Here is a 13,946-nt window from a genome sequence, read left to right as displayed (position 1 = left end):
TTGCCATGTTCATGAAACAGGTTTGAGATGACTTTTGCTTTGTGACATGTTGCATTGTCATGCCGGAAGAGCCATTAGAAGCTGATTAAATTGTGGCCATGAAAGGAAGGTGCAATACTTAAATAGGCCATGGCATTCAAGAGATAATTGATTGGTATTAATGGGCCCAAATTATGCCAAGGAAGTATTCTCCAGACCAGTACACCACCACTACTTGCCTGGACAGTTGGCCCAAGGCATGTTAAGGGCATGTGTTTCATGCTTTTCTGACCTTACCATCGTTGTGCCTCTGAAGAAATCAAAATGTTATATTTTTCCAGTCTTCAACTTCCTATTTTGGTGAGCCTGTGCCCATTGCTGCCTCAGCTTTCTGTTCTTGGCCGACAGGAGTGGGACCCAACATGGTCTTCTGCTGTTATAGCCCATCCGCCTCAAGGTTTGGCATGTTGTGCAATTTGCCCCTAGTTTTTATATATATATATATAAGTCCAAAGGGTTATAGTCCATTGGAAAGAGAACAGTGCGATGAGGGCAGTCAGATTGTGAAGGATAGAGGAAAGTTGGATGAAGGCACTCTCCTGAAATTATAAAAAAAAAAAAAGGTCACATATCTCACCCTCCGAAAATCAGCAATCCAAAGCCTATGGACAGTCAGAAGAAAGAAAGAAAGAAAGAAAGAAAGAAAGAAAGAAAGAAAGAAAGAAAAAGAAAAGGCGTGCAGGTTTCCACCTCACTGACCTTTCCCCAGTGTTCGAGGCGAGACGTTTCTACTTTTTTGTTGTCCTCAGCGTCAATAGCGTTCGTCCTCTCTCCCTTGCTACGTAAAGCGACTTTTCCTCTCTCTATCGCTACCTTCTCGCCGCTCCGACCTTCATTGGCTGTCCAACCGGAATGGTGTTGTTTGTCGGCCTTCCAGATCCCGCCCTTGGAGTCAATGCCATCAGTCATGGCTCACGATCGTGAACTGCGAAAGGCTCCACCACCTGAATCTGAGTGGAAGCCCCCAGCAGTGACTAAAAGCACACAAACGACAGACGAGACACAATACAACACGCACAGGTTAAGACTCCTCATGTGGCAGTGCCACATCTGTGTTAGTCTGGAGGCACATTTATATTTTTATCATGTGTTTTTTTCATTAATGAGTGTTTAAATGATAACGATTGCCTTGTTGGTATTGTGATGTTGGGCTCTGTGAGGGTTAATTACATTTCCTGCTGTGCCTCTTGGGTACTGAATTTGTTGCTCTGGTAGAAAACCAATTTTGCCAATGTAATAATTAAATTAAGTTTGGAAGTTTGAGTGGGAGAAGTTAATTGGGGGTGTGCTTGCTTTTGGATTGGTTTTGGGCGGGGTGGAGGGGGTCTCGTTAGCGCTCCCTAGAGCCTGCGCCGTGTGATCAGCCAGCCGAGTCGCGCAGCCCACCCGAGTGCGACGTTCAAAAGGCGACCCTGTAATTAAAACACCTGCTTAACAAGAATGCGAGCTACCGCCGCTGTGTAGTCAAACAGAGGCGTGTTATTAGATTAGTTACGCTTGATGGCCGCGTTACACGCCTTAACCTCACTTTATGTGACCGTAAAAGTCAGTCATGGAAGTTGAGGCCAAGTCGTTTGTTTTGTTTTTCCATAACTCACATTTATTCAGGCATTAAGATATCCTTGCTTTTTATTAACTAGTGTGTGTGTGTGTGTGTGTGCCAAACATGGATACCCCAGTATTTTGATAGTCTTATGATTTTATTAGTTCATATAGCGTGGAGAGACACGGAGTGCAGAGAGCCCAGTGAATGTTATGACGTGGAGTCATCCACATAATGAAAGGGGTCTGTGAGACCTCCAAAACGCTTCACTGGCCAGGCTACACTTCACCCCAGTGTGGGCTTCATCCCAACTCCACAATTCTGCCTCAGGCTTCACAGGCCCAGAATGGCAATACAGCCTCAAAAATAAACTCATTGGTCCCAAAGCTATCACAAAAATTCCATAAGAGAAAAAAAAACGGTTACTTTCATTAATTATTTTCAGTAACTGCACTATGGAATTACAGAATGCCTAGTCGACAGTGGATGGGAAGAAAACAAAAACTCAGTCAGCAGCATCAATGAGGTGCAAACCAAAGAATTGCTGAAACGTAAGAATTGTTGGGGTGGCTACCTGGCGATCCCCAGTTTAATTTGCAACAAAGCAAAAAAGAAAGACACAAAGAGTCTTGTGTGGAAATGGAACATAAATAGAATACTTCTCATGTGCGGTTCAGTTAGTGTCTACAAGAAGAGCTCTGTTTCTTCTCTCTTTCCATGGGTCCGAATGACCCTGATCTGTAATTGCCCCATTTATATATCAGAGCAGAGCCTCCAGTGCTTGGTAGGGGTTGGGGTCAGGCATTGTTTCCTGATGACAGCTCCACGCTGTAGAAGAAATCTGAGATATGGCTGCGCCCCTTCCTGCATGGCGCTTGTCACATTAGGAATATCTCAGCCCTTTGGAAGATCCTCAGGCATGCATGTGTGACAGGAAGAAATAAATCTGTGCAGGGTCCACCATCAGTTGTATGAGTGAATGTCAGATACAGTCACAGTCCTCAGGCAAATGCCTGCCCACCCCTTCTGGATATTCTGTTATGGAGTCTGTGCCAGGCTGTCCAATCTGAAGGTATAATAAAAAAAAAATCCAAGGAAAACAAAAAACAAAACAAAACACCCAACTAAGAAGCTCTCAGCTCCACTAAGTCCAATGGTGCTGTAAGTTGGGATCACCTCAAGGCTAGGGGGCGATCCCAAACGTTATGATGTCATAGTGGCCCTGCCTCCTGGGGTTTCACCCACAAAATACAAGAAGCCATTACAAAGTTAAATACACAATGCATAAATAATGAACAATAAATTAACAAAAATTACATTTAAACAACACAAAACAATTATTTGAAAATTAAATAAAAACATAAGCTAGGGAGCAAACCCAGGCTGTAACATAACAGCTTTAAATAAAACAGCAGGACTAACAAAAAGCAGTAGACCACTGGAGTTTTAAATGTTGAATTTCTTACAAAGAGGCTGAAAAGTGAAAACATAATTACTGTATAAATAAATACATACATACATACTGTAAATGTGTCGCATATGAAAGAGGAGAGTCAGAGTAACAATTTCTGCATTAGTCTCCGGCTACGTAGGACACATCAGCGTGGATTTGAGTGGCACATCTCTTCAGACTCATAGTCAGCGCCGTTTACTAAACCAAAGCTCTGACACACATCTATCTATCTATCTATCTATCTATCTATCTATCTATCTATCTATCTATCTATCTATCTATCTATCTATTATATAGTGCCCTACCTATCTATCTATCTATCTATCTATCTATCTATCTATCTATCTATCTGTCTATCTATCTATCTATCATATAGTGCCTTTCACTCTATCTATCTATCTATCTATCTATCATATAGTGCCTTTCACTCTATCTATCTATCTATCTATCTATCTATCTATCTATCTATCTATTATATAGTGCCTTTCACTATATCTATCATATAGTGCCTTTCACTCTATCTATCTATCTATCTATCTATCTATCTATCTATCTATCTATCTATCTATCTATTATATAGTGCATTTCACTCTATCTATCTATCTATCTATCTATCTTTCTATCTATCTATCTATCTATCTATCTATCTATTATATAGTGCCTTTCACTCTATCTATCTATCTATCTATCTATCTATCTATCTATCTATCTATCTATCTATCTATCTATCTATCTATCTATCTATCTATCTCATATAATGCTCTTTTTTCTTCCTTTCCTATCTGTCTTCCTGTCATGTCCATCTGCTCCAAGTTTCCTCCTGTCCTTATTAATTAAGCTCCTTCTATGACATGTCCAGCCCTGTGGTTGCCCTCTGAAGTTTTGATGAAGCCCAACTTGCCAACCCACCAATTTCCTCCTCCTCCTCCTCCTCCTCCTCCCCTCCTCTGGTGTCCCTAAGTGAACACAATGAGCAGCAGACTTTGAAGCATCCAGCAGAACACAGTGTTACACGACAGAGTCTGGATGGTCTCGGCTGTCCGGCACTCTTTGAAGGTGGTCCAAGTCCAGGCAGACTCTCCCTGAGCTTCATACTTTTTTATTTATTAATACTGGCCCCTGAGCTGCCATGTTTGTAACACGTGCGTGTTCTTTTTATTGCTCTTTTTCTGCTTCCCTCACATTCTGCTCATTAAAATGTTCCCTGTACTTGGCAATATGTTTGCTTGTCTGTGCTGTATACAGAGAACGCAAGACTGCCTCCCACATCATCTGCCAGCCTCTCCTGTCCATTTGCCGTGGATTTGCCTCCTTGGCTCTCCATCTGTTTATCTGTTTGTTCAGGATATCTGTGCATCTGATAACGGCAAACTTGAACGGCTGATCCAGAGAGATGACAGGCATCCCGATATTGATATGCACTGACTGAACAGTAAATGAGCTCCGGCAGTTTGTCAGAAAGTGAAAACTAGCAATCTGTCACTACCCAAGCGAAGCGGAAACCCTAATTATATTCCCATGGACTTGCACTATCGGTGTATAACAAGGAGTTATCTCTCTTTTTTTTTGTCCTGTAAGCTGTTGATAACCATATCCAGCGCCTGCTAATACACTTGATATATATGTTAGCATTTGCAAAATGTCGGAGAGTCCCTTTCGGTCGATTTCTCTTACTTTCTGCTTCTGTGGGCAACCTTTTCAGTTTATACCTTCGTTCTTTTATGTCAGGCTGCCCAGTAACCCACCAATTAGGAAACTAGAAAATTAAAACCGAAGACCAAAATAGCAATAACAAAGCAACCAAAGACAACTCCTCCTAAGTCTCTTGTACGAGTCTTGATGAGCATTCCTCTCACCGCTTAATTCAACTCAGGGTCTCGGGGAGCTTGCAGCTAACCTTACAAAACTGGGCACAACCCACAGTAGTCCACCATTACCCATAATGGTTAGCACTGCTGCCCCATGAAATCTGAGTCATATTAGGAGATTAGGTGATCAACATTTGGCTATGGAGCGCCTCCAGTTGATAGAGTATATATCAAGCGAGAACATGCTTAAGCTTTATAACGCCTAAGTGAAAACTTATCTGGAGTACTGTCTTCAGTTTTCGTTTCCATATTACAAAAAAAAATAGACATAGCAGCGTTAGGGAACGTCCAGAGGAGAGAAACTAATCTGATTTAAGACCATTGGCAGTGATTAATGTTAACTTATATAGCAACTCCAGTGTGTGGGGTACATGTGAAGGCAGGTTATGTTTAACCTTTTCTAACACACTAGTGGGGTCTCATCTGGAGTACTGTGTGTGGTTTTGGTCTCCATATTACACAGAAGACATAGCAACATAGAGAAGATGCTGAATCAGGACAATGGACAGTGATGAATGTTAAATTATATAGAGCCTCCAATACTTGCAGTACAAGTCAAAGGCAGATGATTCTCAACTTATGTAACACACTAGTGAGACCTAACTTGGAGTACTGCGTTCAGCTATGGTCTCCATATTACAAAAAAAGACAAAGCAGAACCAGAGAAAGCCCAGAGGAGGGTACTAGATTTCAGGAATAGAGTTAGGTTATATGGCACCCTGATGTGTGCAGTGCAAGTTAAAGAAGGTTATGATTAGGCTTTTCCACACACTAGTGAGTTGTCACCTGGAGAACTTTGTATTCAGTTTTGGTCTCCATATTACATAAAAGAATGTGGCAGCACTAGAGAAAGTCCGGAAGAGAGCAACTAAGCAGATTCAGGACCATGGGCAGTCTTCATTATTAGGTTATATAGCACCTCCGATATGTGGACTACAAATCAAGGTTAGTTATTCTTAAATTATGTAATACAGTAGTGAGGCCTCACCTGGAGTACTGGATTCGGTTTTTCTCTCCATATTACATAAAAGACAAAGCAGCGCTAGAGACAGTCCAGAGGAGAGTAACTAGGCTGATTTCAGGACCATAGGCATCGATCAGTCTTAGGTTATAGAGCGCCTTAATGTGTGCAGTAGAAATCAGAGGACGTAATACTTAAACTTTAAAACACCCTAGTGAGCTCTCATCTGGAGTACTGGGTTTAGTTTTGGTATCCAAGAAGCAAAAATGTCATAGCAGCACTAGAGAAAGTCCAGAGGAGAACAGCTAGGATGATTCAGGACTATGGGCAGTTACCAGTGTTAGATTATATAGCGCCCTGATATGTACAGTTCAAGTCAAAGGAAGTTATGCTTAGGCTTTATAACACACTAGTGGGCTCTCACCTGGAGTACGGAGTTCAGTTTTGGTCTCCATATTACAAAAAAGACGTAGCATCACTAGAGAACATCCAGAGGAGAACAACTAGGATGATTTAGGACCTGGGTAGTGACCAGCGTTAGGTTATATAGCACCTCTAGTGCATACAGTTCACGTTCCCCGTCTTCCCTGTGTGGGGCGTGTGTGTTCTCCCAGTATCATTTATATATAATAAAAAGACCTGCAGTCCCAGCACTGATACAAAGCTTTAAGTTATATAGTGCCATTCCAGTTATATGCTATCACGAATCTCCTTAGGAATCAAACCAAAAATTTGTGCCCTTCAAGATTTAGGAACATTTTGAAAGTTAGCCTCTTCTCTGTAGTTCCAATTCAGTTATTCCAGCACCTGCAAAACTAATCAATCACTTCCTATTCTATGTGATACTTTTAATTTCTGGATACAATCACAGTATAAAGGAACTAAAAACATATAGCAGTCCTGGATAATTCCGAGTTGTTGATTAATTGATTCTGTACAAAGCTAAGTGAGATTCCAGATTCATAAAAAGCCTTTAACTATTTGCTCCAAGCATCCTGGAGAAACGTCCTGCCTCGCCATTACTGGTCCAGTTTTTGTAAATCCCGGGTCTTAATGTTGTGCAATGCCCTGTCATCCATTGTGAAAAAAGTCATTGCTCAATTTTTGCGCACCGTCTCCTTTAATTAGAATCCCATTAGGACGACAGTTCAGGGGAGACAAAATTCTTAAGAGGCACATTTGATAATGACTTTCATTTTGGACAATGTCTGCTGTATACACTGGTGTGCCCAACTGAGGGCAGTTCAGAGATGTGAGAAAGTTCATTAACTTGAGTTCAGTTCTCGAGTTGCTGATCATTCAGAAACTTTAAGTGAAACATATTTGTGAGTGCCTTTAGGGAAGTATTGCAATATATTTTTTAAAACGTTTATGGACTTATCCAGCTGTCTGAATGGGTACTGTTTGTAAATTTCTGTTTGCTCCATGGTATAGAGACAAGCTGACCTTTCCAGGCATGTTTCAAATTGCCAGCTTTGTACGTGTGATGATCTTTCCAGTCCAATCACCAAGCTGGACTCGTCTGAGTTATTGGGGAGAGGTGGAGCGCCTCGAGTGTCTGTTGTCAATGTCGAGCAGTCCGTGTCTTTTTATTGGCTTGTGTCTAACATGTGTCTACCTCTTTTTCTCTCCCCCGATTGGCTGTTTTGTCTTTCACAGGAGCCCTGCAAATTGAGAACAGCGAAGAGACGGACCAAGGCAAATATGAATGTGTGGCATCCAACAGCGCCGGCGTGCGTTACTCTTCCCCTGCTAATCTTTATGTGCGAGGTAGGGAGCACCAGAGCCACGGATCTAGCCCATGGCATATTAGACACTTCAACCACCGAAAAAAAAAACAACAGAGCCAATGACACCATGATGTGTTCTGGCACTTTTAACTGGATGCATTTGGTTGTATTACACAATTAAAGTTCTAAAGGGTCTTTGGGTTAAGGGCATGGGTCTGTTAATGGTTGTACTGGGCACCTCAAGCTCTCCCTGGCACCCAGCAGCCCATAATATCAAAAGGGCGCACATGGAGTAGCTAAACCCCGCCAGAGGAGGTGCCGCATTGGCACATGTTTTTGAATGTTACCTTCTGCCAGTCAGATAGACTATCCTTGGTTTACAGGAGCCTGCCTCACACGGTAAGTCTGGCTTTAGGAAGAGTTTGACGGTGACTTGCACCCAAGTTTTCTGAGGATTTTTTACTTATTTTATTTATTTATTTATTTATTTTTTGGTATGTGACTATTTTTATTTGTTTGTTTTTTTATTTATTTATTTTTATTTTTATGTATTTTGTATTATCTTTTTCCAAGACAGCAGAGGAAGCAAAACAATACAATACACAGTAAAAGCCATAACACGTAGCCTTAAAACCATAACACACAGTGTAACACCATATTGACAATTGGAATCTCAGTGTTATTTCATAGTTTTGTGCTTAATTTCATTAGATTTAACTCTTAAAAGATTTTTTTTTTGATACAGTAACACTAATTCCAAAATTGGATCTGCCCAGGAATTTTGAGAAATGCCGACAGGCACAAGCTAGAATCCTACACACACGGTGCCAACATCCATCTTTGTTTTAGTTAGCTCTTTTTATAGTCTGCATGCTTCCACAAAACATTTTATGTAGACATGGAGATTACATTAGAGGAAAAAAGAATTCTAAGAGAACATTAAATGAACAAGACAGCAATAGGTGCCATTTCACAATGTAATGGCAGCACACAGATGTAATGATAAATAATCCTTCCTACTACGCTAGTGTTAAATTACATAAGACAGCAGTAGGTACCATTTCACAATGTAACGGCCACACATTAATGTAACGATAAAGAATCGTTCTTACTGCGCTACCGTTGAATTACCGTTAACATAAAGGTAGAAGAAATCTTCCTACTATACGACTGTAGAATTACTGTTGATGTAGGATGGATTTTTTATCTTTACACCAATAGGTATTCATAGGTAGTGCAGTAGAAACAATTTCTTTTATCTTTGCTACACTATTTTTGATTTACTGTTGATATAAAGATAAAGAATCCTTCCTAGTATGCTGCTGGTCAGTTACTGTTGTTGTAAAGATAACGGATCAATTTAATATAATGCTATACAATTACTTTTGATATAGGACGGTTCTTTATCTTTACCTCAAGTGTCATTAAACAGTAGTGTAATAGGAAGAATTCTTTATCTTTACTACACTATTGCTGAGTTCCTGTTGATGTCAAGATAAAGAATCCTTCGAGCATCAACAGTAATTCTACATTAGCAGACTAGGAAGATTTCTTTTATCTTTATATTAACAGTCATTCAACAGTAGCTTCGTAGAAATGATTGTTTATTTTTACTATGCTAATGTTGAGTCACTGTTGATATAAAGGTAAGGAATCCTGCCTACTACGCTGCTGTTCAGTTGCTGTTGTTTATAAAGATAAAACATTCATTAAATACGCTACTGTAGAATTACTGTTGATGTAAGAAGCCTAGTAGGAAGGATTCTGTATCTTTACTTACTATGCTATAGTTGAATGACTATTGTAAAGGTAAGGAATCCTTCCTACTACGCTGCTGTTGAATTACAAATCTACTTTAAGCTGATATTACTACGTAGGTTTGTTTGAATTTGAGTCTGATAGCCTATTGTAGTGGCGCAAAGGAAACCTATAATTACTGTATGTCTCTGCAAAAGAAATGGGAGATGTAACAATGAAAAAGGATGATGATGATATTCAGACCATCTTGAAATTTGTGTCTTTTTATTGTAATTAGTAATTTTCCATATATATTGCGTAAAGTCTTTTCACGTTTTTTGCAAAACAATTATACTCAATTTCTAATCTAATCTGTTATTATTAAGCATAAGCAACTGCTTATAAAGCATAATGAGTTTCATAAGCCAATTTTTATTCACGATATTCCTGAGGATCCTCAAGTTTTTATAAAGTTTAATGGGGTCGTTGCTGTTCCATTTTCAGAGTGTAGAGAAAGTCTCACTCGTCTGTGCCAATCAACATGTAACACGCTGCCATAATTAATAAGCTGAACTACATTACCTTGAAACTTCCTTACCAGAGATTGTGCATCACAGTGGCTGCATTTTGAGCAAACACTATAAAGTATATCAAATAACACTGTAATATTGCTCTGTTGTTGCACGTTGTAACCAAAGAAAAAGTACACAATAAAGATTTAGAGCAACTTGCGGTTAAACTCAGTTAAATGGTGTGGCCAGCTGGTCTGAAATAAATGAACAAAAAGAGTCGTTGTCACTTCCTGCAGTACGACACGCTCTGGCTTGTGAGTCCATCGCTCACAGGTGCTGCTCTGACAGTGACTGCCAACTTCTGGCATTGCAGTATTCTATTTACTGAATAAGGGGTGGAGCACCCATGGCAGGATGTGAAACTGATGGCAGTCCTCCGCTCAGATGCCTTCATGTCTGAGGATGAAAAAAGGAGAAGGCATTCCTGACAGCGCCCGTTCACATGTCGGAGTAGAATTACAATCAGTTTCAGACACCAGAATACGACCCCTAAACACAAGGGTCTGATAATGCAATGTAAAGCAGTACGGATATCGTTACTTAAATGGCACATTCACGGAAACACATGAAGAGTGACAAATGCACTTTAATGGCAGAGCAGTATAGTTAGAGCATCAAGAATTTAGCCAAATAAATGAACAGCCTTATGGGGTTTGATTTTTTTGTCATTTATTTGTAATGTACGTGATCCAATGAATGTCCTCTTGTGAGATAATGAAGCTTATCATTTTTCTGCCTCAACAAGGAAATGACAGAGAGATTATTTGTCATAAGTAACAGAAAATGAATGAGATCACAAATTTAGAACACAAGCAGGTCAGGACCAAATGACAAAGCAAAAATCAAAACCACACAGAAGCTGGAACTCCCTAAACAGAGTCCAGAATACTACTGTTGTTGTGGTGTTCGTATTGTTTTGTTTCATTGTTATTGTCGTTCTGACTTTATTGTCCTGGTTGCCACCATGTTGTGCCTTTATGGCATTACCACTGTTCTGATACAGTGACACAAAACTGGCACACAGGGGCCTACATCTTAAAATAGTATAAAGGTCACTAAACTGCCTCGGCAGCAGGCCTCACCCTAGGTAGCCAGCTTCACTCCAACCTTGAAAGGCTGGCTTTCAGTCCCCAGGCTTGCAAAATTTAAAAAATATTCTTGATATGTAAAATAAATTAATATAATGTGTGCTGACTGTTAATAGCAGCTTTTTAATGGATACCTACTGGAAACTAAAGTCCCAAACAGAATTAAGCATAAGTTAATGGAATTCTCCACCCAAAAATAATATATTTTTTAAATGTCACTTATCCCCTGCACTTTATAGGGACAACTGAGAAAGATTTGTAATGTCAAGTTTTCATAAAAATATGTTTATGATACAATAGAAGCTAATTGTGAACAATGATCTACAATATTAAAAACATTAATGAAAAAAGTCTCAAACCTACATGTCAGTGGTCTAGTTGTTCACTCAAAATGCACGCGTCTTTTGCTAAAATATTGTCAAATAAACACTTCCGGGGAAAATTGGTGCAGGGCATAAATAGGAAACACAGTTCACATGGGATTGAGCTTTTAAATTGATGATCCCCGTCAACCATTCATTCATTGGTTAAAAGTCTTGTGAACTGAAGATTAAGCTTCACCCACTCATTCATTTATTTCAGTTCAAAAAGCTTGATCCTGTGTGGACGCTTTTCCTGCTCTTGGACTTTTCCAGAAGTTTTTATGTAACAGTATTTTAGTAAATTGTGAGCACATTGTGAGCGTACGACTAGATAGCTGACATGTGGATACGTCAAGAGTAATGTCATTCTGTCTTAGACTTTAGATTAAACATTTCTCTTGAATGTCAGCAAAAAACAATTGCTGTAAATAGCATATATAAAAATCTAGGTTTTGGGTGGAGTATTCATTTAAGTTACTTTTAACCATAAATAGTTTCTCTCCACATCACAAACCAAAAATCAAAGTTCAGAAAACACAAAAGGGAGGATGAAAAAGCCAGTAAATACAGAAACAAAAGTAACAGCACTGAGAGGGTTTTTGCTTTTCCAGTCTTGATTAAAATGGGTTCATACATAGCGATTTTAAATAACTTCATACGCTATTTTACATTATAACGTCCAAGCACGCAAAATGGAATCAACTGGAGCCCAAGCAAAACAAAATGCCATCACAATGCAACAAAAATCAACTTTGAATCAAATAGTAAATGATCACAAAAATGAATTTTACAAGACAGAAAACCGCAGAGTGAATATATATATATATATATATATATATATATATATATATATATATATATATATAAAAGGTTTGTAAAAAGAAAGAAATAATTAGTTAATGGGCATTCTACAATACATACAAAAATATATATTATTGTAAATGTATATACATAGCATTTGTTCAATTAATTACACTGCCCCGTGTCATTAAGTTGCACACAGACACATCCATATATATATATATACTGTATATACAGTGCATCTGGAAAGTATTCACAGCACATCACTTTTTCCACATTTTGTTATTTTACAGCCTTATTCCAAAATGGATTAAATTAATTTTTTTCCTCAGAATTCTACACACAACACATAATGACAACGTGAAAAAAGTTTACTTGAGATTTCTGCAAATTTATTAAAAATAAAAAAACTGAGAAATCCCATGTCCATAAGTATTCACAGCCTTTGCTCAATACTTTGTCGCAGCAATTCCAGCCTCAAGTCTTTTTGAATCTGATGCCACAAGCTTGGCACACCTATCCTTGGCCAGTTTCGCCCATTCCTCTTTGCAGCACCTCTCAAGCTCCATCAGGTTGGATGGGAAGCGTCGGTGCACAGCCATTTTAAGATCTCTCCAGAGATGTTCAATCGGATTCAAGTCTGGGCTCTGGCTGGGCCACTCAAGGACATTCACAGAGTTGTCCTGAAGCCACTCCTTTGATATCTTGGCTGTGTGCTTAGGGTGGTTGTCCTGCTGAAAGATGAACCATCGCCCCAGTCTGAGGTCAAGAGCGCTCTGGAGCAGGTTTTCATCCAGGATGTCTCTGTACATTGCTGCAGTCATCTTTCCCTTTATCCTGACTAGTCTCCCAGTTCCATCTCCACAGCATGATGCTGCCACCACCTGCTTCACTGTAGAGATGGTATTGGCCTGGTGATGAGCGGTGCCTGGTTTCCTCCAAACGTGACGCCTGGCATTCACACCAAAGAGTTCAATCTTTGTGTCATCAGACCAGAGAATTTTGTTTCTCATGGTTCTCACGGTCTCTCCCATGTGCCTTTTACTAAGGAGTGTCTTCCGTCTGGCCACTCTACCATACAGGCCTGATTGGTGGCTTGCTGCAGAGATGGTTGTCCTTCTGGAAGGTTCTCCTCTCTCCACAGAGGACCTCTGGAGCTCTGACAGAGTGACCATTGGGTTCTTGGTCACCTCCCTGACTAAGGCCCTTCTCCCCCGCTCAGTTTAGATGGCCAGCCAGCTCTAGGAAGAGTCCTGGTGGTTTCGAACTTCTTCCACTTGTGGATGATGGAGGCCATTGTGCTCATTGGGACCTTCAAAGCAGTAGAAATATTTCTGTAACCTTCCCCAGATTTGTGCCTCGAAACAATCCTGTCTTGCAGGTCTACAGACAATCCTTTGACTTCATGCTTGGTTTGTGCTCTGACGTGAACTGTCAACTGTGGGACCTTCTATAGACAGGTGTGTGCCTTTCCAAATCAGGTCACATCAACTGAATTGACCACAGGTGGACTCCAATGAAGCTGCAGAAACATCTCAAGGATGATCAGGGGAAACAGGATGCACCTGAGCTCAATTTGGAGCTTCATGGCAAAGGCTGTGAATACTTTTGTACATGTGCTTTCTCAATTTTTTTATTTTTAATAAATTTGCAGAAACCTCAAGTAACCTTTTTTCACGTTGTCATTATGGGGTGTTGTGTGCAGAATTCTGAGGAAAAAATGAATTTAATCCATTTTGGAATAAGGCTGTAACATAACAAAACGTGGAAAAAGTGATGCGCTCTGAATACT

At 39.8% G+C, this 13,946-nt stretch overlaps 1 protein-coding gene across 1 annotated transcript in view; it reads left to right on the top strand.

The window, feature by feature from the left end:
- ptprsa (protein tyrosine phosphatase receptor type Sa) overlaps window positions 1-13,946 on the top strand; it is a 536,941-nt gene that overhangs the window by 271,627 nt on the left and 251,368 nt on the right. The window contains 1 exon segment of the mRNA XM_039767107.1: window positions 7,524-7,634. Within this exon segment, the coding sequence (XP_039623041.1) occupies window positions 7,524-7,634 (111 nt within the window).

This window comes from Polypterus senegalus, chromosome 10 (assembly GCF_016835505.1).
Source record: "Polypterus senegalus isolate Bchr_013 chromosome 10, ASM1683550v1, whole genome shotgun sequence".
NCBI classification, from domain to species: domain Eukaryota; kingdom Metazoa; phylum Chordata; class Cladistia; order Polypteriformes; family Polypteridae; genus Polypterus; species Polypterus senegalus.
Note: the sequence above shows the minus strand (reverse complement) of the source record. Positions and strands in the feature narration are given on the sequence as shown.